At 44.3% G+C, this 25,174-nt stretch overlaps 1 protein-coding gene across 9 annotated transcripts in view; it reads right to left on the minus strand.

The window, feature by feature from the left end:
• Positions 1-25,174, minus strand: part of VPS13D (vacuolar protein sorting 13 homolog D) — a 258,246-nt gene that overhangs the window by 97,094 nt on the left and 135,978 nt on the right. For 8 of the 9 annotated variants that reach the window (XM_058719034.1, XM_058719033.1, XM_058719032.1 and 5 more), the window contains 9 exons: positions 24,680-24,788; positions 18,789-18,952; positions 17,329-17,437; positions 15,068-15,247; positions 12,631-12,747; positions 11,666-11,815; positions 5,429-5,578; positions 4,434-4,530; positions 2,255-2,403 (listed from right to left, as the gene is read on the minus strand). In XM_058719034.1, the coding sequence (XP_058575017.1) occupies positions 2,255-2,403; positions 4,434-4,530; positions 5,429-5,578; positions 11,666-11,815; positions 12,631-12,747; positions 15,068-15,247; positions 17,329-17,437; positions 18,789-18,952; positions 24,680-24,788 (1,225 nt within the window). Of the gene's footprint in view, positions 1-1,467; positions 1,877-2,254; positions 2,404-4,433; positions 4,531-5,428; positions 5,579-11,665; positions 11,816-12,630; positions 12,748-15,067; positions 15,248-17,328; positions 17,438-18,788; positions 18,953-24,679; positions 24,789-25,174 lie in introns of those variants that run through there. The other variant, XM_058719036.1, reaches the window with a different exon arrangement.

Below are 25,174 nucleotides of genomic sequence, written 5' to 3' on the forward strand. Positions count from 1 at the left end.
CAGTCTGGGGGAAAGTTCTCTGCTGGGAGCAATGTGAAAGGAATAGTTGGGTGTCTGTGTTTCTAAGGAAGATGAATTTAAAAAACAAGAAGTCCTTCACTCTCAGGAAATGCTTAACATTGGTTTGTTGGGCGAGTGCCAGGTGCTCTGGGGGAATATACACTTTATCAAACAAACCCATTCCAAAGGGTCACATAAGTCAAGTGGATACTTGGGGATATTAGCAAGATAGTGGTTTTCCCATGGATTTTCCCCCCACTCGCATGCTAATTGTAAGTATCTTCAGTCTCCTGGGAAACATGAAATTAAAGCCAATCAAGCAGACAGGAGAGTCCGTTGGAAAGGGCACATCGCGCTGTTCTCGCCACGGCGGCAAACAATCCCCGCGACTCTGGTCCTGCCCAGCACGCTCCCAACGGCTCATGCCCGGCTCGCCGCGGGACTGAAGCAGTCACCCTCGCCCTATGAAGTATGATCTGGCGTCGACCAGACTATACTGTCTCGTTACCTATATGTCTATTTTAGAAGTTGTGTGTTGGCAGACTGCATCACATGAGGCCCACACATGTGTTTTGTTAGGCCCACAAGGTTTTTAAAGAAAACAACTCAAATCAGTTGCCAACATTTCAAAACCAGGAGATTCCACATAAAAATCCAGATTTCCGGCTTCACTTTAAAAATCTGAAGCTCCGGCAACACTGGGTTCACATTACCCTATGACAGCAACGGGCTGGAGCTGAGCCGAGGCTGCCCCCTCAGACGAAGCGGGCACGCCCCGCGTGCAATGGTCCCCGCCATACCGCTTCACTTAATACTTTGCTGCCACAGTCCCTGTAGGCATCTGAATTTACGACTCCAAGTTGATTCCTTATTTGTTCAGGTCTATAGCTATTCCTACTCAGAAGAGAGACCATCATGTGGCATCTCAAAGAAGGCAGCATGGGGCAGTGGAGATGTCCTCGGCTGGTGGTTAGTGGCGAGATGAGTGCCTTGATAACCATCTGCGAGGGCAACGAAGGAAAGAACCAGAAGCAATGGGGTCAAGCTGCAGCGAGGCAGGTTTAGACGCAATCTAAGCGAAGACCTAACAACCACCCGGGTCCTACTCCTGTTCCCATTATATCTACCTCCACAGGCTCGAGTGGAAGAATGTGCTGAACTCCAACATCCTTGTTCACTGAGCAGGAGGATCGCTGAAGACTCTTACAGCTCTAAAATTCCCTGAGGCCCCAGGCACCCGGGTGGCTCAGTCGGTTAAGCGTCCAACTTCGGCTCAGGTCATGATCTCATGGCTTGTGGGTTTGAGCCCCACATTGGGCTCTGTGCTCACAGCTCAGAGCCAGCAGCCAGCTTCAGATTCTGTGTCTCCCTCTCTCTGCCCCTCCACTCACTGCCCACCTGCCCCCCCAATCTCTCTCTCAAAAAAAAAAAAAAAAAAAAAAAAAACACTAAAAAATTTTTTTGTTTAATTTTCTCAGGCCTTACGTTCTGGAGGGGCATCTAGACAGCATATTGCATAGTACAGCACAGTACAAACTTTACAGTCGCATAGACTTGGATTTAAATCCCATCCCCATCCCTTAAAGTAGATCATATTGCAGCAAATAAAGATGAAATTCGGGGTCTCTCTCTGTCAACTGCGTATCAGGATGATCTGCAAGAGTGTCACATTCAGATATGGTGGTAGGCAAGGCCACATCTCAGTGGTATGCAGTTGAGTGTGTTCCTTGAAGGTGGTAGACGTTTCTAGTATCAACCATTCACAAAGAGGTGCATACTCAGGAGGAGAGAACTAGGAGGACAGGCAGGCAGGGCTCTGGCACAAAAGGAAGATACTATCGTGGTTGCGGCTTTTCTCCTGAATCTGGGAGTGGCCCTAGGAAAGTAGGTTCTTAGTTCATTGAGATAACGCCAAGAGCTAAACAGATGGCAGATGGGTTTTATGTCATTCTCTGTTCACTCACATTACTCCTCAATCTTTAGCAAAGGCATACTTAAACATAAAAAAACAAGCCGCGTATACGTATACATACTATACATACATATATACACACACATATGTATATACGGTATACATATATATATACATACATATAGATACCTATACATACATATACACGTCAAACCTTCAAAACGGGAAACCTGGAAAAATATCTGCTACAAATGATGATACTGGACAGAAAAGGCCAATAGTAAACACATTCATTCTTTTCCAGGGAAAGTCATTTTATAACTTACCCAGGTATCAGCTCACCTTAAGATCCAATGGAAGCTTGTTGGAGGTGAACACACTCAGCTTGATCTGGGGAATGCTGATTTTGAGATTTTCAAAGTAATATCGAATTGGTGTTCCACCTTGCTCAGCAGTCTTTTCATGGAGGTTTTCATCATACTTTTCCACCTCTGGTACAAAGTAAAACGGTGAATTAAAACAAAACAAAACAAAACAAAACAAAAAACGAACCTCCTGAAGTCTCATAATTCCAATGTTTGTGTTCGTGTTGAAAAAAATTCACAGAAAAATGGAAATACCTATTTCTGTAAACTTAGTTTTTCAGGGTTTGGTGATGTGTACGGTATCCTGATGTCATTTCTTTGTAAAAGCAGATCCGTTTCATGTTGTTTACCGAAAAAGTACAATAGCCTAACCTTTTGATTTGCGACGCTGTGCCATCTGGCAGATGTCATCTTTGGAAAAACTAATGCAGGTGGGGAAGCCAAAGGCCACGGGCGTGTTTGTTGGCAATGAGTTTTCTAGAAACTGTGTTGCTGTTGTTATTATTATGATTATTATAAACGACCCAGGTTATCTGAACTTATTTTGTATTTGGAGTGTACTTTAACTGAATCATAATGAACAACATGACCAATTAAATAATGCAGCTGAATGAAACGGAGTGCCTTAAAAGAGAAACAGGCTGCAGGCTCTAAAGAAGTGACATCATGGCAGTAAGCAAGCACCTTCTCTCCCAAATGGTGGACATTTGTTAAAGTAGCGGAGTCAAGGCAGATTTTTTTTTTTACTTCTCATGAAGTAAAAAGGATTAACATGGACTCGCACACAGTAATGGGCTCGGTTATTTTCTCTTGTACCCACACCCATCCGGCCAGCTTGTTTTCACTTGGCTTCACATGCCTTAGAAATAAAACCAAGGAGATTGTACAAAGCTGCCTATCAAACAAATTTATACCTTCAGCTATCATAGTTCTATTTACAGAAAGAAAGGAAATAGGTTTTAGAAAACGATACTGCGACAGACACCTGCTTATCTGTATTCAGGGAACAGAAATAGTTATAGAAAGTGGAGACGCCCCAGTGAAAGACAGGCCAGGATTTTACAAAAGTCTAAATCATTTCTACAATGTTTGGTGAGAAATTGACTCAGAGAAACCTACAAGAACACCATGTCCAATAGAATTTAAAGTAAAACTTCCCAGGAAGGTGCCAAAAGAGAATGGCTACGTGGCAGGCAGGCCCTCAAGTGGCTGTCCAAATGCAAACATACTGGCGTTCCAATCCAAAGTGGAAAACACAGTTTTAAACAGATAGGATGTTCCTCTTGATCCCAATTACACTTAAAGTTTAAATTCTAAGTCTGGGTTAAAGGAGCAAAAATATTTGTCTTGCCCTATTTGTATGTGTGTACATATGTACACATGTCCCCAGTGATTTTTGTCTCTAGCCAATGTGGGCACATAAACATAAGTCTATCTTATAATTTCTTTAGGCTCGATATTCGGTTTAGTCTTCAAAAGACTAAGCATTACTGACTTCTTTCTAAGCTCTATATACAGTCTTACAAAGGCCATGAGGAGGTATCTAAAATAAAGAGACAAAAGCAAAATGATTTCTATAGCAACTGCTAGAAAAATTTAGGTTTTCAATAGCTTATCTTACTCCCCTCTCCACAGAAGTGTCCAGTAACTAGAAAGCCTGGTAAAGACATTAAGGCATAAGGGTATGATTGTAAAAAGGTAAGAAGTTAAGGCTAGCCAATTTTTTTTTCTCATCTAAACCAAAGGAACTGCCGGAGGGATTTCTGATTCTTGGCCCTGAGTCTGTTTAATAAACAAAGGTTAGGAAACAAAGTGGTTTGCTAAATGACTAACATCATTTCTGTTATCCTAGAGCAGATGAGTCAAAAAAACACACTACAAAGAGGACAAGTGTGCTGTTTCCCAAAGGCTTACCCCCGGGTACTCCGGGATACCTCTGAGAAGCTTCCTTCGTGCCCATGTCAGCCCTGCAGTCAACAAGCCGTACTCAGAAAGAAAAGTACTGAGACACAAGCCTTGGCTTCCGGGCTCAGGTTGTGAGGTGCAAAGGGAGCTTGTCGGGCACCCAGAGGCCACCCGTTTTCATAAGCAGACTAAGAAATGCCATTCTTCGGTCAACTCCCAGACACACACACACCTAGAGCATTCAACGGTACCTGATTCTGCTTGATCATAGCCAAAAAAACTCAGCAGCTTGAGAAGCAGTTTCTCCTCAATTTGCACTGTGAATCTCTGAGCCGTGATCATCAGATGCTAGAGATAAAGAAATTCTGATTAAAAGTGTAAACGCCAGAAGGAACTCTTACCTGTGCCAGTAAGAAGGCCCCAAATGACAATGGTATGGTTTCTTCACTCATGGGATTGTATAATCACGTTGCCAAATGATCCCTGGCTCATCTCTCTCTCTCTACACTGTTACAGTTAGCCAAAAATCCCAGATGTTTAATAGACAATTCAGCACCCTGTTGTTTGGTTTCTGGGGCATCCGTGTCTCCTCTGTCGGGATCACACCTGCAGATGCACTGCCACGGACAGCGTTATGGCACTGAGTTTCCGTGGACGGTGGTTACTTTAAGGAGCAGTAGGATTTGAGGGCCGCACACAGGCTTGGCCCCCACTGGCACTGGTGTCAAAGGACCAGAAACATGGGAAGCAACCTCTTAGCTCCCACTTTTCCAGAATCTGTTGCTGTAACAGCTAGCTTGTACCTGGAAACTTCTTTACGAAAGAAAGTGACCTGCTTTTATTAAACAGTGTGGCAGCTTACCCAAGAGCACATCTGTCCTGGGGGCAGACCCCTCCTACCACTCCTTTTCTAATGACTCTCTTTTAAGAACACATCTGGATCATGCCTGGTCCTGATCAATCTGGACGATGCTATGCTTTCCCACAGACTTCACTTCGATCAATACAGACTCTGGCCTATATGCCTATATGGATTCGGCACAATCACGCACAAGGTCATCGAAATCACAGTTGTGAGAAGAGTTGCTGTAAATAACTCGACACCGTGGGGTAAGTCACTCGTGCCTCAACCCCACAGGACTACTCCCAGCCACACCCCTCATTGCTGCTCGGAGACCCGGCTGAGAGAGAGCAAATCGGCCCCCTGCCACCGTGCCAGGCCCGTCAGCCTCTCCCACCCGCCTACCTTGTAGATGTTGGTCAGCGCGCTCTTACTGGGGAACTTCACCGCATTCACTTGCACGGCAGGGCCGGTCTCAATGACCTCATTCTCGTTGCTCAGGGGAGTCACATAGAGCATGAAGGGCTGAGTGGTACCAATGAGCTGATTGTCCACCTAACGCACGAAAAGGCAGCGAATCAAAACGAGAACACACAATGAATGGCTCAGTTCTCAGTTTTTACCTTTAAGTGGGGTCTCGTCACGTGTAGGATACTCAGAAAGTACCCTTCCCATGTTACTGTGTCTCAACGGCAGCTGGAAAAATGTACCTGCACTGACAGCCAGCACTGATTGCAGCAGGAATGACAACAGAAGCTACCCTTTATTTGGGCACCACGCTAGTCTCCTTGCACGCATGGGACCTTGCACCACCGAGTCATGGGACACCGGCGGGGTCAGAGTTACTAGAGTCTGGGCTCTACTCTGCAATCCTCACCACAACCTCCTGAGGACAATCCCTGTCCTCACATCACAGATGAAGAAGCTGAGACCCGAGGCCCTTGCTTAAGGCTGCACAGCTGGTCAATCACAGAACCACGACTTGACTCTAGGTTGGCCTGACCCCAAGCCCAGCGCTCCCAACCACCATGCTACTGATGAATGAACTGAACGGACACTAGGCAACGAAAACCAGGGCATCAGTAGCGCAAGTGGCTACCAAATGGAAACGGTGGTCTGTCCTAAAGTCAAGTCCCTGCCAGGAAGGAAACGGTGATGTCAGTGGCATTAGGGGTGGCTCTAATCACCCACGCCCATCAGCACCATAACTGAGAATGCACGCTACACTCCGCCATGTTTACGGATGTCAGAAGGCTCACTGCAGGAAGCAGCCACCTCCACTCTGTTTGCCACCAAAACTCTGTACCAGGAGGAGGAAAGAGAACATCTGTTGGGAACCCCTAGCGTACTTCCACACATCACCTAACATATCCCTTACTACCACTCGAACACCTAAGTATTATTCCTCCCCATTTTACAAACACGTGAACAGAAGCTTAGAGACATTAGGTCACTTGTCCAGACACACAGAGCTGGTAGGTAGAAGAGCTGGGATTCAAAGGCAGGCATTTCTGGCACAAATCCTGCGACCCTTCCGTCAGATCGCATGGACTGCCACACAGCCCTCTGTATAAACGGCCGGCTGTCGAGGTGCAGAGGTAAGGGCAAGGCCATGGACACTTTTTCCCACTTCCGTCCTTGCCCTACTGTGTACTCGCCTCCACAGCAGCAACACTCGTCTTCCAAAAATACAAATCAAGTCATGCCCCTCCTTCCTTTCCACCTGTCAGTGGCTTCCCTTTCTCTTAGGATGAAACCAAACTTCTCCCCATGGCCTGGAGGATGTAGACACTGCCCGTTTCCTTGTCTTCACCACAGAGCACTCTCTCCTCCACAGAGCACTCTCCTCCACAGCGCACTCTCTTACGACCCCCACACATGAGCCTACCAGTTGTTTCTCAAAAGTGGGCAACTCTCCCCACTCAGAGGCTCTGGATTCGGAGGGAATGCTTTTTAGCCTCCAATCCTTCTCCATGGCTCGCTCAATGTCTTCTTCGAAGTTCAGCTCTCACTTCTCAGGAAAACCTTCCAGGGCCACTTGATCTAAAAAGCAGCTCGATCCCGCTTTATTCTTTATGACTGTATTCACAGCTGCTAATTATTTATTCACTGGCTTGCATATTTATCGGCTGACTTCTTCTCTCAGCTGTTACCCAAAGAGAGCAGAAACCTCATCTTCTGAGTTATGACTGTATCTCCAGATACAGCTGATGCTTAAGACTTTACTGAGTGAATGAATCACCTGTCATATCCAATAGAGGAAAGAACAGGAAAGTTCTCACCCTGGTCTGACCTCTCCTTTGTTCTTTCCCCAAACATATTTGATACAAGATGTGTAAGAGTTAGGAATTCTAGTTTTATTCTCCAATTAGATTAGATGCTCCCTAAGGACGGGACTGTATTTTCTATTTTTAAATGTTCATTCTCACAGTGCTGTAATCATAGTAAACACTCCACTTGATCTTAGCCAAAAGGCCGAGAAGCGATAAACACTCAAATCTATTTTCTATGATTTACAGCACACATTAAATCAAAAGGTACTGTAGTAGAAAAAAAAATTTTTTAATTAAAAAGTTAATGAAATTCACAAAGAACAAATGACTCCATGGATCTTCCTCTGGAAGGTCAAAAATGAAAGACAAAGAAATTAGAAGCACAAGATATTAACTTTCTATCTGTCCTCAAACAAATGGGATGTGATTAGCCTGAGCTATCTGCTCTTTGTGATACAGGATAAAAGAAAACATTTTTCTGAAAAGGGGTTTCGGCGCGATGGAAGTGCATGCCGTGAGCGGGAGCAGGAGGCTGCCCACCTGGGGAAGGAAGTACAGTCGAGGTCTTTGGATCCTTCTGGAAATATTTACCAGGAACTGTTTTCCTGGACACGTCAACCCTGGTGGAGGCTGGGATAAAGGCCTGCAAGTGTGATGCTACCAGAGAAGAGCTGTCTTGGCGTGACAACAAAACTCTGGCAGAAACTGTCAAAATCAACCTTTTCAGAACTCCGAGTTAACCAAAGGCTTGCAACGACCCAGGGATCAATTACTGGAAACTCAGCAAGAACGGTGAGCTCTGTGGCGTTCCCATGATCCTTTCCCATCCGCTTTCTCCAGGTCCAAAGAGGCCTCGAAAACCAACAGCCCCGCACCCTGGCAGCCAGTGGGGGAGGGGCGGGGACCAGCTTCCAGCTCCCCTAAAAGCTCCATTCCCAGAGAACTGTCACTTCTGGGGCTTGTCTGGCACGTCTCCCATTCCTGGTATCAGTAATTTGTGTCTTCTCTTTTTTTCTCCTGATCAGACTCATTAGAGGACTGCTAACTTTACGGATCTTCTCAAAGAACCAGCTTTTGAGGGTTTTCTTGTTTTGTTTTGTTTTTTTACTGTAGTTGCTGGTTTCTTTTTCAGTGATTCCCATTGGGATTTTTATTATTTCCTTTCTTCCGTTTATCTTGGGCTTAATTTGTTGTTGTTGTTCAGTTTCTTAAGATGACACCTGAATTCATGGTTTTCAGACCTTTCTCCTCTAATATTTAGCGCTATAAATCTCACTTCGGTACAGGTTCAGTGAGTGGCGTTCCGCTGATTCTGAGATGTCGTGTTTTCATCTTCATTCAGTTCAAAATATTTCCTAATTTCTATTAGATTTCTATTGATTTCTTTGACCCATGGGCTATTCAGAAGTGTGTTTTATAGTTTCTAAACATTTGGGGGATTTTTCCAGCTATCTTTCTGTTATTTCAATTTGATTCCATTGTGATCAAAGGACATACCGTGTGACTTGAGTCCTTTTGCCCTTGGGAATTGTCTCCTGGTCCAGAATGGGGTCTCTCTTAGAAATGCTTCACCTGCACTTGAGAAGAACGTGTTCTCTGCTGTTGCTAGGTGGACTGCTGGATAAATGTCAATTAGGTCTCCCTGGCTGGGAGTGCTATTCAAATCTAGTACAGCTGTGATTACTTGCTGCTTATGTGCTTATTCTATCGATTATTCAGAGGGCAACGGAATCTCCTACTATAACCATGTGTTTGTTCATTTCTTCTTTCAGTGCTATCAATTTTTGCTTCCTATATTTCAAAGCCCCACAATCAGGTATGTAATTAGGATCATTATGGCCTCGTGACAAACTCTTTTATCGTTAGGAAATTCTCTTCCTTATTCCTGGTAATATGCTTTGCTCTGCAATTGATTCTGATGGTAATCAGAATCACTACCAGTGAATCACTCTCTTATGATTCCACTCTTACGACTAGGCCTAGCTCAGTAGGTCTTTTTCCATTCTTCTCTTTTTCACCTATTTGTGTCTTTATATTTAAAATGTTTCTTGGAGGCAGCATATAATTGGAACTTGCTTTTTTTTATCCCATCTGATCATCTCTGCCTTTTCATTGGAGGTGTTTGTAGCATCTACATTCATTTAATTGATACAATTAGGTCCGAATGAGTCTATCATCTTGCTATTTGTTTTCTATCTGTCTTACCCACTCTTTCCCGTGTTTTCTGCTTTTTCTGCCTTCTCTCGGATTATCCATTTTATCTCCTTTGTCGGATTATTAGTGGTAGCTCTTTGTTGCTTTAGGATTTATAGTATTCATCTTTTTTTTTTTTTTAATTTTTTTTTTTAATGTTTATTTATTTTTGAGACAGAGAGAGATAGAGCATGAACGGGGGAGGGTCAGAGAGAGAGGGAGACACAGGATCTGAAGCAGGCTCCAGGCTCTGAGCTGTCAGCACAGAGCCCGACGAGGGGCTCGAACCCACGAACTGTGAGATCGTGACCTGAGCTGAAGTCGGACGCCCAGCCGACTGAGCCACCCAGGCGCCCCTGTAGTATTCATCTTTAACTTACCAATTTTTGTTGAAAGGACAGCATACTCCTTCACATGTATTAACATTACAGTTAATACACGTCCATTTCTCCCCTCCAGACTTCATGCTATGGTTGTCATTCACTTTATTCTGACATGTCCTACATGTCCTACCCCAAAACACAGTGCTGTTACTTTTGTCTAAGCAGTTGATCATTTCTTAAAGAGATCTAAACAATTAGAAAATAATCTTATAGATTCAGCCACGTACTTATCATTTCAGGTACTCTTCGTTCCTTTACGCAGACCCAGATTTCCAGCTGCTACCACTTCCCTGTGCCTGAATGATGTTCTTTAACTTTATCTTTTTAGCGTGAATCTGCCGGGAATGAGTTCTTTTTAGATTTGTATGTCTAAAAACATTTTTATTTCGCTCTTGTTTTGGAGAGACACAGCCGCTGGGCATAGAATTCTAGGTTGACAGTCTTTCCTCCTTCCAGTACTTTAAAGATGTTGTGTATGGTCCTGTCACTCGCACGGTTCCCAGTGAGCAGTCGGCCGCCACTCTCACCTTTGCTGCTGCACGTGACATGTCTTGGTTAATCTGGATGACTTATCACGGTTAATTATAACGCACCGCGGTACAGTTTCCTCTGCATGCACGTGCACGTGCGTGTTTGGATTTGTGCTTGAGCTTCTTCTGCCTTTGAGTTTAGTTTTCATTAAGTTTGGAAAATTTAGGACCAAGATTTCTTCCACTATTTTTTTTTTATTTTATTTTATTTTTTTTATTTTTATTATTTTTTTTATTTTTGGGACAGAGAGAGACAGAGCATGAACGGGGGAGGGGCAGAGAGAGAGAGAGGGAGACACAGAATCGGAAACAGGCTCCAGGCTCCGAGCCATCAGCCCAGAGCCTGACGCGGGGCTCGAACTCACGGACCGCGAGATCGTGACCTGGTTGAAGTCGGACGCTTAACCGACTGCGCCACCCAGGCGCCCCATCTTCCACTATTTTTTTATATGCCCTCCTCTCAATCTTGGCCTTCGGGGACTCCAATCATCTGTATGTTAGGTTGCTTGAGGTTGTCCCCTAGGTCACTGATGCTGTTTTCTTTTTACGGATGATTTTTCTCTGGGCATTTCAATTTGGACAATTTCTATTGCTATGTCTTCAAGTTCACTAATCTTTTTTCTGTACTGTGTCATCTGCTATTAATTGAATGCAGTGTGTTTTTCATTTTAATCTCTAGAAGTCTAAGTTTCTCGTATCTTCTAGGTCTCTACCTTTTTGAACATGTACAATGTAGTTATAATAACAGTTTTAATGTTCTTCTTTGAAAATTCTAACATCTGTGTTAGCTCTGGGTCAGTTCGACTGATTATCTCATTATATATTTTGTTTTCCTACCCCTTTGCACACCTGGTAATTTTTGACAGGATGCCAGATCTTGTGAATTTGACTTTGTTGGGTGTTGAATATTTTTATATCCCATTAAGTCTTAAGCTTTGTTCAGGGATACAGTTAAATTACTTGGAAACAGATCGATCCTTTCAGAGTTTCCTTTTATGATTTGTTAGGCAGGTCTGGAGCAGTGCTCAGCTGAGGGCTAATTATAGTTCACTGGGAACGCAAGACTTTCTGGAGACTCTTCCCCCTGTCACGTATGTTATTAGTGTTTCCAGGCCGGCTAGGGGAACAAAACCCATCCCCAACCCTGAAGGTCATAAGATCGCTGCCGAAGCATTAACGTTTTTAGGACGCCAAACACTGGATCTGGCTGGGTGTTCAGCAAGAACACAGGCGGATTAATAAGTTGAGAACTGCCCACATTACCTGTACATCCTGTATGCTGAGTTCGAGCATATGACTGGTTGCCAACTGTGTATAGTGCACATTGATTCCTGTAAGACTTGCAAAGACCAGTTCTTCTGGGGCTTTATTAATTAAGGACAACCCAATTCCACCTTCTAACTTCACAAGCACCTGAAAGGAAACCAAAATACAACACAGTGACAGTCTAAAACAGAGGCCAAGGTAGCCAGGAGAGGACAAGGAAAGAAATGGCTTTGAATCCCTCTACTTTACCTCTGAGCAGAAGAAAAGCACTTAGAGCAGAATCGTATTACCCAGCTCCGTCCTCTCGCCAGGCGCCTTTCTCTCCAGGCACAGTGCCCACCCCACCCAGAACTCCAAAGTGATATGATAATACTCTCTCGGAGCTCTGAGGACATTCTGCATTTCATTACAGGAAAATAATTTTTGAAAATCTTTCTCCCTTTTTGGGATGCAAGCTTTTAGTAAGTTATTCACTGAAATTTGTAATATCCGACACAGTGCTTTACCTATAGGTCCTTAATTTAAAAAAAAAATCACTAAATAAATATCCAGTAAGTGTGCATTTTCATGTTCACTTCATGTTCCTTTTCAAACTTTTTACTTTCCAATGCCCAAACAGGGAGAGAGGAAGAAAGACAACAAGAGAAATCTGGGGCCCCTCAAAAAAAATCTAGTTGCGTTATTCTCGACCTTCAGTCCTGTGTAAATTCAAATCATTTAGCTTTCTTTATTGTCATCTTACTTTAGCAACATTTGTTACATTCGGATTCAACTTTAGCTATCATTTAATTAACATATTCACACATACATGTTGTGGTAACAGTAAACACCATGAAGCAACAGCCCTATTTAGAATTCACAGAGGGCAGAGAGAAACGAGGTCTAAAACTGAGAAAAACCACAGAGCAAAACTCTAAACAAATTTCTGATAAAGAAATAAGTGTGCAATACTCAAAACTTACTTCTAATTCCTGCTCTGTGTCTGGATTCTTCAATTTCTGTACCTCTTGTTCAGTTACAGGAAGCTCACCCACTTCATATGATGAACGGTCACTTTTCCGTTGGGAGAAATCTGTTATCTGAGGTCAAAACACTATACTGAGAGGGCTCATACTTCCACAGTGAAACCTATTACATACCAACTAGATAGATCAAAAGTCACTATCTGCTCAATCATCCTGTGGAAGTTCATGGTTTCCAAAGCACTGCCAAGTAAGACTTATGTAATAATGAAGTAAACTTGGTTTTAAGTCTACATGGCAAATGCCAAGCTGCAGACCGTGAGAACCTCATATGGGGGAGCAGGGGGAGGCATATGCAGGTGATCTAGAATTATACAGGTCAAGTCAAAATACGCAAACCTCAAGATCACTGCATTCAACATTTGTCTTAAAAGAAGGGTGCTTTTATTTTATTTTTAAGTATTTATTTATAGGGGCACCTGGGTGGCTCAGTCAGTTAAGCGTCCGACTTCGGCTCAGGTCATGATCTCACGTTTCGTGGGTTCGAGCCCCGCGTTGGGATCTGTGCTGACAGCTCAGAGCCTGGAGCCCGCTTCGGATTCTTTGTCTCCCTCTCTGCCCCTCCCCCATTTGTGCTCTCTCAAAAATAAATAAATGTAAAAAAAAAAAAATTTTTTTTTTTACAATGTTTATTTATTTTTTGAGCAGGGTTGGAGGGGCAGAGAGGAATCCAAAACAGGCTCCACACTGTCAGCACAGAGCCCGATACAGGGCTCAATCTCACGAACCATGAGATCATGACCTGAGCCCAAACCAAGAGTCTGATGCTTAACCAACTGAGCCAGGCAGCCGCCTCAAGAAGGGTGCTTTCATTTTTTTTATTTTTTAAATGTTTTATTTTATTTTTGAGAGACAGAGAGAGACTGCATGAGTTGGGGAGGAGCAGAGACACAGGGAGACACAGAATCCGAAGCGGGCTCCGGGCTCCGAGCTGTCAGCACAGAGCCCGACGTGGGGCTCGAACCCACCGACTATAAGATCGTGACCTGAGCCGAAGTCGGACGCCTAACCGACGGAGCCACCCAGGCACCCAAGAAGGGTGCTTTTAGAAAAGATATTGTAGATTATGATGAACTTCCTCAGACGGTTCACCCTGACACACCAGCCTCTTTCCTTTTCTCCTCAGCTCTCTAATTACACCCTGACCTAAGCACATGACCTCCAGCACGTCTCTCCCGAGCGTCCCACCCATATTCACACTGATTTCTGGACATTTTCACGTGGACAACATATCTAACAAGTCCAAAACTTAACTCCCCATTCCTCTCAGAAGTCTCTTCAGTGTTCGTGTCTTAGTGACATGGATTATCGTCCTACTTGCCCAAATCAAAATCCTGAAAGCCATTCCTGACTCCTTCCTTCCTCTCATTCTCACCTTCCATCAATCAGGAAATCTGTCGGACTCTCCTCCTCAATACGCTTCCATTTCTACTTGTTTCTCTCCAACCTCTTCAGCCCTGCCCCTGCCACCTGCTTGAATCGGGGCCACACACCCTCATCTGCATTGCTGTAGCGGCCCCTCAGCTGGTCTTCCATCTCCAGTTTTCCTCCACTCCCATCCTCCACGCTGCAGACAGAGCGAGCGAGCGAAAAACATTTCTGCTCGCGTCATTCCCTGACTCCTCACTGCCACAGAAAACCCCAAAAATTGGTAGCATGTATCAGGCTTTTAATAATCTGGCCCCAGCCTTACTTTTGAGCATAGACTCAGCGCCAGTCGGGTGTCTCCCTTTTATCTCCAGGCCTTCACTTATCAACTTTCCAAATACTGTACGTGCTCAGTACCTCACATCGTACCCGGCTCCAATAAGTGCTCGATAAATAACTGTGGGACGAACACTCTTATTATTTGGGCACAGCCCCTCTACCTTTCCTCTTGATCTGGCTAACATAATTCCTTTCAGTTAACCTTTAGACCTCAGCTTAAGTATTACTTCTCTTAGGATCCCCAAGCCTCCAAACCTGGGAATACAAATCCCTTCTATATATGCAATGTAACACCCTCCCCTCCTGCTCTCAAAACACAATACCGTCATTGTGTGATCAGGGACCTCGTGTGTCTTGTTGTTAATGCCACTGATATGGCAATTATTGGAAGATTAATAATATATGATGAACGATAATAAAAATAATAATATGTAGCATTCTTGGCATTACCTTCCTGAATTCATATACTGTTTTTAATATCCTCTTATATTTTTATAGTTTCAATTCTTATAACAACTTTGTGAGGCAGGTCTTGCCCCCATTTTATAAATGAAGACATCATATCCTCATAACCAGAAAAATGTTTCCATAAATATTTGTTGAATGCCTAACCAATGTGTGGGGGGAAAGCACAGCGAGATTCATGTCAATTCTCAGGATAAATCATCACCTGGAGGGCTCTAGTCGGTCCGTCTGGGATGACTCTGATGGATAACATTCCAGAACCAGGCCTCATTTTTTGGTTGATAAATTGTTGTTCAGGTGGCACTGGCCCCAAAAGCTCCATGGAAGTATCAGGACCAAGAACAACTTCAGCTCCGTCAAACAAACCAGAAAGCCCTCCTTTGGCCTGAAAGAATAAAGATGTGTAAGAAAAGGAGAGGCCCTGGCTCTGACAACCTATCATGTGAAACAAGTTATCAAATGTAAATTCTCTTTTGAAGGGTCATGGTCCATTCTTAACAAAAACATTTACTATTTTTTCAGCTTTGCAGAAGATGAAAACCAGGAGGATTACCTGGGCAAGACAGAGAGTTACGCTACACGAATGAAGAGAATTCTGAATAAGAATAGAGTATGTTGGTTTAGTAATAACTTCTAGTCATTAAGATAAGCTTTAAAAAAGTACCAAAGCCCTGTTGCCCTGTTTCTCATTTTGGGTTTGCTTAAAACCCTAAGACATTCTGAAAATAAAGCAATTATAACTGTCATTCAACTCTCCAATAAGAAGCAAATTGTAGAGTTGAAAACCTCCCCAAACAGGCCTGTGGTTGGACAGTCAGCTCAAATATTCAGAAGATGACACCTGTTCTAAAATGAAACCGGGAATGGTGAATGTCACCTGAGAGCCAGATATTCAGACCTTTGGAGAAAAGTATCTTCTGCTATCTGCCCTGAGCAAAACGGAAGTCTACAGGACAATGCCAACAAGACAGCAGATACAGGGCTAGAGAAGACAATGGCTAGAGTATCTCGACCCCCTTTGTTAATTTTTAAATACTGAGTAATCAAAAGGAAACTTCAAGCTGGGTTTAAAGAACACATTTCAACATGGAGAAAGCTTTTTACGACTGTTGTAAGTTCAGAAATAAAGTGTGTACGCAGCCTTATCAGGGCAGTGTCAGGAGATGGTTAATGCCTTCGATTACTTTCTTTAGAACAGGAAGATTGAAACAAGCTTATTTCCCTAACCAAAGCACACTTTGCTCTGCTGAATACTGTTATTATAGGGTCACTCACAAGCAGAGAAATGATGTAATGGATTCGAGAAGCAACAACACACCAGAAAAAGATTTTTTGGTGCGGGTGTGGGTACTCTGAGAGAATCTGAATTACATGGGCTTTAGGAACAAACTGGAAGTAAAGTCAGGGTCAGACATGGGGCCCAACAATTATAACACACCCTCTCTTGCCTCCAGAAGCCTGAATTGTATTGCTAATTGAAAATCACAAATCCGTTCCAGATGTGTGCTTCACAGAAGCAAGCAGCTCGTCTTTGATGAAAAAAGCTCAGGGCAACAGAGATAAAGAAAATAAGTCTCACCAAACAGCAGGCAGAGGCTCCTTACAGTTTTGCTCAGTGCCCTGGAGAACAGTCTCCCATTTTGCAGGGACAGCCTGGTTTCCACCAGGGACAAGCACCAAGAGTTCTCTGGCGAAGGCCTGGTGTTCCAGTGTTTAACTTTTGGGCAAAGCCCGGGGCTGACGCAGAAACGCTCCTTGTCACCCATGTTGTTCAGCCCTCGGCCCAAGCCTCTGACACAGAACTTCCTATCAACTCATCTCAGACCCATGGTCTCATTTCTCACATGAAGCCAGAAGGGCAGAAAATCCAAACTCCTGGTAATTTTCCAGACACGTATTTGCTTATGAAGTACCTGGCGGCTTATCGTGGCGTAGACTGGCTGAGGACAGAGGACACTGACCAGCAATTTTCATTCTGACATTTGCTACAACAATTAAACGCTTATTTGGGTACCACTAAGAATGCAGAAATTGACAGAGTCTGGAGAATGGAGAGCCCACGACGATTACTCACCATCTCCTAGAACACTTCACCGAAGACTGGTGTAGATGCCACATTAACTTCACAGGCCTAAAAACTACTGCACCTAACTTAGCAGTGGGCTCTTTGCTGGCATTTTTCTTTCTTTCTTTTAAAACTTACCACTTATATCACCAAAGAAAAACAACCAGATAAGCCAAGGAAAAAATCCCATTACTTTCAGGCAACCACTCCCAATATAGTTCTCATATATTATCACCTTAAAAAATATTTCCCCTATAAGTGCATAGAGATGCACAACAAGTTTCTTGACTTTCCCTTGCTCTGGAATTACTTTTCCCCATTCAGCAACACATTGTGTATATACTAATTGATACTTTGTTTCAAAGAGGGCCCCAACACGGCTTGCTACAAACACTACTGACCTGGACAACCAACCCGTGCAACCCACAGGTCAGTTTTCCTTCTCGGAAACTCCACGTCTGAGTTGTGCTTCGCCTGCGATCAGGCTTTCTTAGCATCAGTGGCTCATATCTGGAACACAGGAGAGTGCAATGAATACTCTGAGTCAAATACATTCGGCTTGAAGAGAATATCGGAATCGTGGTTTTGCTCTTTCTTCCAACATCCTCCACTTTTAAAACCTAATGGGCAGGTGACGCCTGGGTGGCTCGGTTGGTTTAGCATCTGACTTCCACTCAGGTCATGGTCTCATGGTTCATGGGTTTCAGCCCCGCGTCAGGCTCTGTGCTGACAGCTCAGAACCTGCAGCCTGCTTCGGATTCTGTGTCTCCCTCTCTCTCTGCCCCTCCCCTGCTCACGCTCTGTCTCTCTCTCTCAAAAATAAACATTAAAATAAATAAATAAACAAACCACACACACACACACACACACACACACACACACACACACACACACAAACCCTAATGGGCAGGTAGCCTGGAATCTCGTGACAGCTAAGTATCTCTTAATGAGAGAGGAGGAATAAGCCAAAACGGAAAGCAATAAACAGGAGGACACAAAGGAGTACTGGTACTTTTAAGGATTCTACTAGATGTAATGAGCAGGTTCCTGCATTCCCACAGCGACAGGCAGTCTGAGAAGGGCTATGTGCTAAAAAGATCTTGAAATATTTTCAAGAGACTTTTTTCTGTTTAATTCCCAATTACTTTTATGTTGGGTTTTCACTTGTAAGTTATGTAAAGTCATTTTGGAAGTGAATTTTGGAAGGTATTAACTGGAAAAAAATAAACTGACTGCATAAAGACACTAAGGCATAGGCAAATCAAATAACTTATCTGTCCCTAATAACCAATTTGAACCCAAAGAGTTCATCATAAAAACATCTTTGATTGTTCTCTCAATAATTCACTTCTGCTTTTGAAATATTTAACAAAATTCTTAGAAAGACCAAAAAAAAAAAAAAAAAACCCAAACAAAAAACAAAAAACAAAAAACAAAAAAACAACTGCTCAGGGTGCCTGAGCGGCTCAGTAAGTTGTGTGTCTGACTTAGTTTCGGCTCAAGTCATGATCCCAGAGTCGTGGGATCGAGCCCCGTGTTGGGCTCCGAGCTGAGTGTGGAGCCTGCTTAGGATTATCTCCCTCTCCCTCTCCCTCTCTTGCTCTCCCTCTGTCCTTCTCCCCGTCTGTGCTCTTGCTCTCTCTCTTTCTCTCAAATAAAAATAAATAAATAATATTAAAAACAAACAAACAAAGGCTCAAAACTTGTATTTGGGAACACGACAGGTCTTTCACTGAAAAAAAGTACAAATACAAAGATACAAATTCTTACTTCATTTACGGTCTCACTTTTTGGTGTGTATTTCCACTGAAACTGAGTTTGGAAGCAAAGAATTCACATCAAAAGTTGTTTTGAAAATCACCTGTTGTCAGTCACTGCAGCAAGGCCAGCGATGTCTAAGATGGCGCAACCCTCGGGGGAGCGGGCCGCAGAGGGCTTATTGGGGTTGTGGGGCACCGAAGACCCCTCGTGGGCCAGCATGCCCGTGCCGGTCATCCTCCACAGCTGGGAGCGCTTCCCGGGCTCCTGAGGGCAGAGACGCAACGACACAGGAAGCGGTCACAGGCAGCCAGGCTTCAGGTAAGGGAGTCAAGAGCTGCACACAAGGGCTAAGTTCTCAATTCAAAGCCACACTAAAAGACATTTTCCACATTATACAATTCTAACTTCCATTGTCGTCAATCCTGAGCTGCACCTAGGATGAAATACACTGAACTCGTCAACCAAACAACCCCAAATTACGAACAATGTAAACTTAAAAAATGTCTTCTTCTCATATGCTTGGTATTTTCTGAGCAAACTAGTGAGCTGAGGTTCGGTCTAATCTCCATTAGCTGCACCGCTAGGATAAGTGCTGTTCCAGATGGTGACCCTCGGGTGCCCTGACCTTAGAGAGGGATCCAATTATACAGAGTATATATGATAGTCTTTATATGTGATCACTGGTAATCCTCATAACTGGCAGACAACCAGAATTTACCAGATGTCTTCTCCCTTCCTGTGTTTCTAGTGGAAGTAGACTGTATCGAGGGATTCTAATTTACAGATTAATTGTATTCAAGTATTAGGTCGACTGAATTCAAAGGTTATGCTAAGGTGATTGCCGCTAATTTTAAATATAGTTTCTTCTTAGGAATATTTTACAAGCAGCACTTGACTTCCAGGTCAATCCACGGAGGTCTATAAAATCCGCTATATTCAAGAAGTAGTAATAATAATACTTATTGAGAATTTGCTATGTGCCAGCCAGTGATCCACGGGATTTATTCATTCAGTCCTCATTTGACCCTCAAAACAATCCAATGACATATATCCTCTTTCTGTCCTTACTCACAGGTGAGGAAGTTACGGTTCAGCGAGATGAGGACGCTCTCCCGTGGTCACATGACCTGGAGGTGGTGGAGTGGGGAGTTCACTTCCACAGCCTGATTTCAAGGTCAACATGCTTAACCATTCTGCTCACACGGCCTTCCTAACACGATGTGGCTGGTTCTGGTTCAGTAACACCTAACCACTAGAATTCTTGCTGGGTGAACATATACTCCGGCTGGACCCATCAGGATGACATCCACTCTCACCAGCTGGGAGCTCCTCCAGAGTGACAAACTTGTGGGTACCATAAACCGGGTGTGGGTACCATGCTGCCCCCGCGTTGGAAAGACAACTTCCGCGTTACATTTTCTTTTTTAATGTTTATTTATTTTTGAGAGAGAGGAGAGAGAGAGAGCGAGCACAAGCAGGGAAGGGGCAGTGAGAGAAGGGGACAGACGATTCAATGTGGGCTCTATGCCGACAGCCCAATGTAGGCTTGAACGCACAAACGGTGAGATCATGATCTGAGCCAGAGTCAGACACTTAACCAACCGAGCCACCCAGGCACCTCACATTCTACAGAGTAAAAACTAACGACATAATACGAATATGAATTCCAAATGCCAGGATTTGAAACCGGGCCGCACCATTTACCAGCTGAGTGACCTTGGACAGGTTACTCAATCCCTCAGAGCTTCTGTTTCCTGATCTGTCAAAGGGGGAAATTAGCTATCGTTTAGGGTTCTTGTGATAAGTGTAACAAATAGAAGGCACTCAGCACATGCCTGGCACAGGGTATGACCTCAATAAATGTTTGCTGTGTCATTTTGACCACAGTTCTTTACACAGCACTTTATGTACCTCATCTTAGCTGATCCTTCTCCCAAACCTGCTGGATCGGGAAGAAAATGAGGTTCAGGGAGGAATGTGAAATACCAGATATCATATGTCTTTAAGGGAGGGTGCTGTCTCTCCCGTGCTGCCGCCTCCCATGTCTATAGAGACGGAACAGACCTCTGTGTCTCCCTCCGAAGTCCCCACAGGCTCACATCTCTGTTCGCAGTGGGAGAGTCCGTCTACCCACAGTGCCAAATCCACATGGCAAAGTATCTCAATTACCCTGCAGGTGTTCCAGATCGGGAATCTAAGCACAGATGCTTTATGAAATCAAGTTTTCATCCATGCATTCCTCTACTGTCTGCCTTTATGTACAGACTCATCATAGTTGGAAACTACCAACATTTCCATGTAAAAATCTGAGCTGTACCATTGTCCTTCCAGTTCCCTACCCCCCTTCCCTCACAATTTAGCCCTAAAACCTTTAGATGACACCGAGGAGGACAGAAGTCCATGGGGATTGTGGGTGTTGGGGGGGGGGGGGGGCGGACAGCCCAGAGTGCGGTGCTGAAGCCCAAGGCGGGTGATGATCCTCACACGGGACTGAGGGACGAAGGCTTCGTGTGGATGGTCAGAGATGAAGAGAGGGGAGAAGAGCATTCCTGCGAGGGGCGGGCTGGAAGGGGTGCTGTCCAGGATGTGGAGATGGGAGCCGGAGCCGGGGAGCGGGCTGTTTATACAGGGATGGGGTGCAAGATCAGTTTGTGATGTGGGACTGGAATTGGAAAGAATCAGTGAGAACTGCTGGTTTTTAAGATGGAGAGATACAGAAATATGCAAAATATGTCTGTATATGAGATATGCGTGTGTACATGCACGTGTATCACGTCTGTGTGTGCACCTGTATTACGGCGTGCGTGTGTGCGCAGGTGTGCAGGTATACATAGTCCATGCACACGTGAAAGCCCTAGCTCTGTGCCCTGGGAGAGCCTGGAAACGACACCACCATGACAAGTGCACCCAGTGTATACAGCTTAGCTTCCTAACTCCCATTCTCGGATAAGAGGGATCAGAAGTGGCAAACCCAGAAAAGCAGCAGGGAAAGTTCAGATGAGCCCAGAATAACCTGCTGTGTTAGAAAGTAAGGAAGTGTTCAAGGACTGAGGGGCATACGTCCAACGGACACAGAAGGTTGAAGAGCTCCCACGGGCCAAATACGGGAATTGAGCACTAAACGTATCCTGACAGTAACAGGTAACACGCTGAGTAAAAGAGGAATCCATACCCACGACAGACGCGACGCTATGGATGACACTGCCACACCCACCCCGAATTCTCATGTTGGAGACCTCACCCGAAACTTTGACGGTATTTGGAAATGGAACCTTTGGGTGGTAATTAGGTTTAGACAAGGGCGCACGAGGGGGGCTCTCCTGATGGACTTAGTGCCGTTGCAAGAACAGACACCGAGCTTGCTTTCTCCCCCCCACCCCAGAGTCTCTGCCATTTGAGGACACCGCGAGAAGGCACAAGTCTACAAGCCAGGACGTGGGCCCTCAGCAGGGAACCAAAGGGCCAGCACCCTGATTCTGTACCTCCCAGCCTCCAGAACTGTGAGAAATAAATTCCCATTAGTCAAGTCATCCGGTCTGTAGTATTTCATTATACAAGTTCAGGCTAATACGTATACGTAACACACAGCAACGGTGATGAGGTTCAGGATATCTACACAGTCTCAAAGTACCTGTCCACAAGGTCTTTACTAAATATGAGGGCAAGACAGAAACTGCAGTTCACGGTACAGAAGGCCAGCAGCCATCACCTTCCTCTAGTGCTAAAGCACCAACAGTAACAGGACGAATCAAAACCACAGCATCACTTCTATAGAATTTCTGCCCATTTTTCTCTTACGTTTGAGATTCGTTCAGTATAAAAAGTAAAAAACAGGGGCGCCTGGGTGGCTCAGTCGGTTAAGCATCCGACTTCAGCTCAGGTCATGATCTCACGGTCCGTGAGTTCGAGCCCCGCGTCGGGCTCTGTGCGACAGCTGGGAGCCTGGGGTCTGCTTCAGATTCTGTCTCCCTCTCGCTCTGCCCCTCCCCTGCTCATGCTCTGTCTCTCTCTGTCTCAAAAATAAATAAAAACATTAAAAAAAAATTTTTTTTAAAAGTAAAAAACAAAAAACACCAACAAAAACAAAAACCCAACCAACCAACCAACTGACAATCTAGAATGTCACTCTCTCTGTTCCTGACTAAAGAGCAGAAGTCCCGTTGCTAATGCTAATTCTTAGAACTCTGCTTGGTTTTGGACGTCAGCATAACTTATTTATATCCACCCTCCTAGGTGCCATTTTTCATCCCCATCAAAGGAAATTAACAGTAAAAATGTTACATAAATTATCACATCCTCTTCAAAGTGTTTTTGCTACTTCATAAAAAAATTTGCTTTTCTCTGCTTAACAGTCCCCTAGTCCTTGGAGATTACACAGCTATTTGACATTGCTGTTTTGCTGATCACACCCGATGATCCAATCCCAGCTGGTAAATCACGTTACTCCCGAGTTCGTTTCCATTCATGCTAACATCCTCCTCGACTTGAACATTCTCTGAAAGCCATCTGACAACATCATTTCCAAGGACGCTCTGCCACTTATTTTTTCAATTCACTGGACTTGTCGGACTCGCTGCTTTCTATTTTTAGATTATTGCTTTTCCAAATTTTCTTCTTCACAATTCCCCCATAAAAGCCTCCAGAACTGGGCGCTTTCAATTACTATGGCTCGTGGTCTCTTTAGTTGTCACCATCCCCAAATCTTATTTCCAAAATGCATCTCACACGTAAGCGCGGCCTCCCATGGAGTGTGAGAACACGGTAAGCAAACCTGAATTAAGTGACTTCAAATGGGTGGAACAGAAGAATTACAAGTACTGATAGGGTGACGGATGGGTGAACCTTGGAAACACCACGCTAAGCCTAAGAGGCCGCTCATAAAACACCAATCATATGCAAGCCCAGACAGGGAAGGACGCAGAGACAGAAAGTAGATGAGTGACTGCTTAGGGCTGCAGAGCAAGAAAACAATGGCGTCAGAGCTAGAGACACAGGGTCTCTTCTAGAGGTGCTGAGATGTTCCGAAGTTGAGTGTGATGCTGCTTGCACGTATCTGTGGATATACTGCAAAGCACTGAACTGTACACTTTAAGTGGGGGGCCTGTATATGAATTGCATCTCAGTAAAGCTGTTAAAAATGTAAAAGTGAATTAAAAACACATGTATTCAAGTTTCGCTTGAATTATTTGAACCTGCCTGGTTCCCCAGTTACAAATTTGCTAAGAGCTGTACAAACTCACATCCAGGTGAGGCAACGCCACTGACACACGCGCCACCACCTCTGGTGATAAAAGGGGTCCTTTGTCCCCATCTGGGCAACTGGTAAAGAGACACTCTCTACCAGGGTTATTTTGGGACTGTGTGATTTACATTATGCAAAATCTTCTGGAACACAGCCATCAGGTAAACAGGTTTTAAATCATCATCATCAGTAATCTCCTTCCTCTTAAAGTCACCTCTACGCCTCTGAGTTCTCAGGCGCCTTTCGTGTTGAGGTTTGAACTACTTATCGCCAGTCCGTCTGCCATCTGTGCTGCTTCCGGCCAGATTTGCCTGCCTTCCTCTCTATACGTAGGTCTATTAGTGGAAACATTTCCCTAAACTGACCCTTGGAAAGAACGTGTGTCGGCATAAAAAGGGGGAAAGTTGTCAGTTTGATCATTTTTCTGTTCAGTTTAGGAAATAGTAGACTGGGGAGCCATTTCAATGGAAAAAGAGAGTATTGAGAACAGCAAATCATGACTCGGGAAAAAAATGAATTTAAAAGATAAGTTCTCCAAAAAGGGCATCGAAGATGAGAAGGGCTTGGAATTCCTAGAGCAGATGTCACAGGACAGGAGGAAGAACAGCAACTTGAGCAGGAGAGACCCCACATCCCACCCTGAGCAAGTCGTCCAGCCTGTGCATGAGGAGGGGCCAGACTGCATGACCAGAGTCCCCTCCACGGCTAACAGTCTCCCCTTCTAAACTCCAAATGCTAAGTGCTCTTACCTTCTTCTTTAAAATGACTCTCTGTGTCTTTGGTGAGACATCCAAGACCAGCTCTGCACAGGTGGTGGCCTTGCTGGAAGCCACAGGCCTTCCTGTCCCCTCCTGTAAACTGGAATTAAAACAGTCATATGTACATATATGTATATACATATACTTGCACATATATACAAGTACTCAGCAGCAAATGCTTAAAACCTCATCTGTAAAGGGGAGACTTTTTTTCCATCACGAAAGAATGTCTAACCCAAGTTGCAGAAAGATCAAGGTTATGTTTCCAGATTCATTTGCCAGAAAACATACTAACATCTCCCCTCTCCTGATGATTCTAGTGCCTTACAATTCAGACATAAAAGAATGACTATATAGCTTCAGCACCCCCTTCTCCCAAATTAAGCCAGACATTCCAAGGGTCCAAGAATTAGCTCTACTTTTTGCCAGACAGAAGATCAGCATCACTGCATCCCTAAAACTTGGCAATGAATCAGAAGTCCCTCT

This window comes from Neofelis nebulosa, chromosome 2 (genome assembly GCF_028018385.1).
Source record: "Neofelis nebulosa isolate mNeoNeb1 chromosome 2, mNeoNeb1.pri, whole genome shotgun sequence".
NCBI classification, from domain to species: domain Eukaryota; kingdom Metazoa; phylum Chordata; class Mammalia; order Carnivora; family Felidae; genus Neofelis; species Neofelis nebulosa.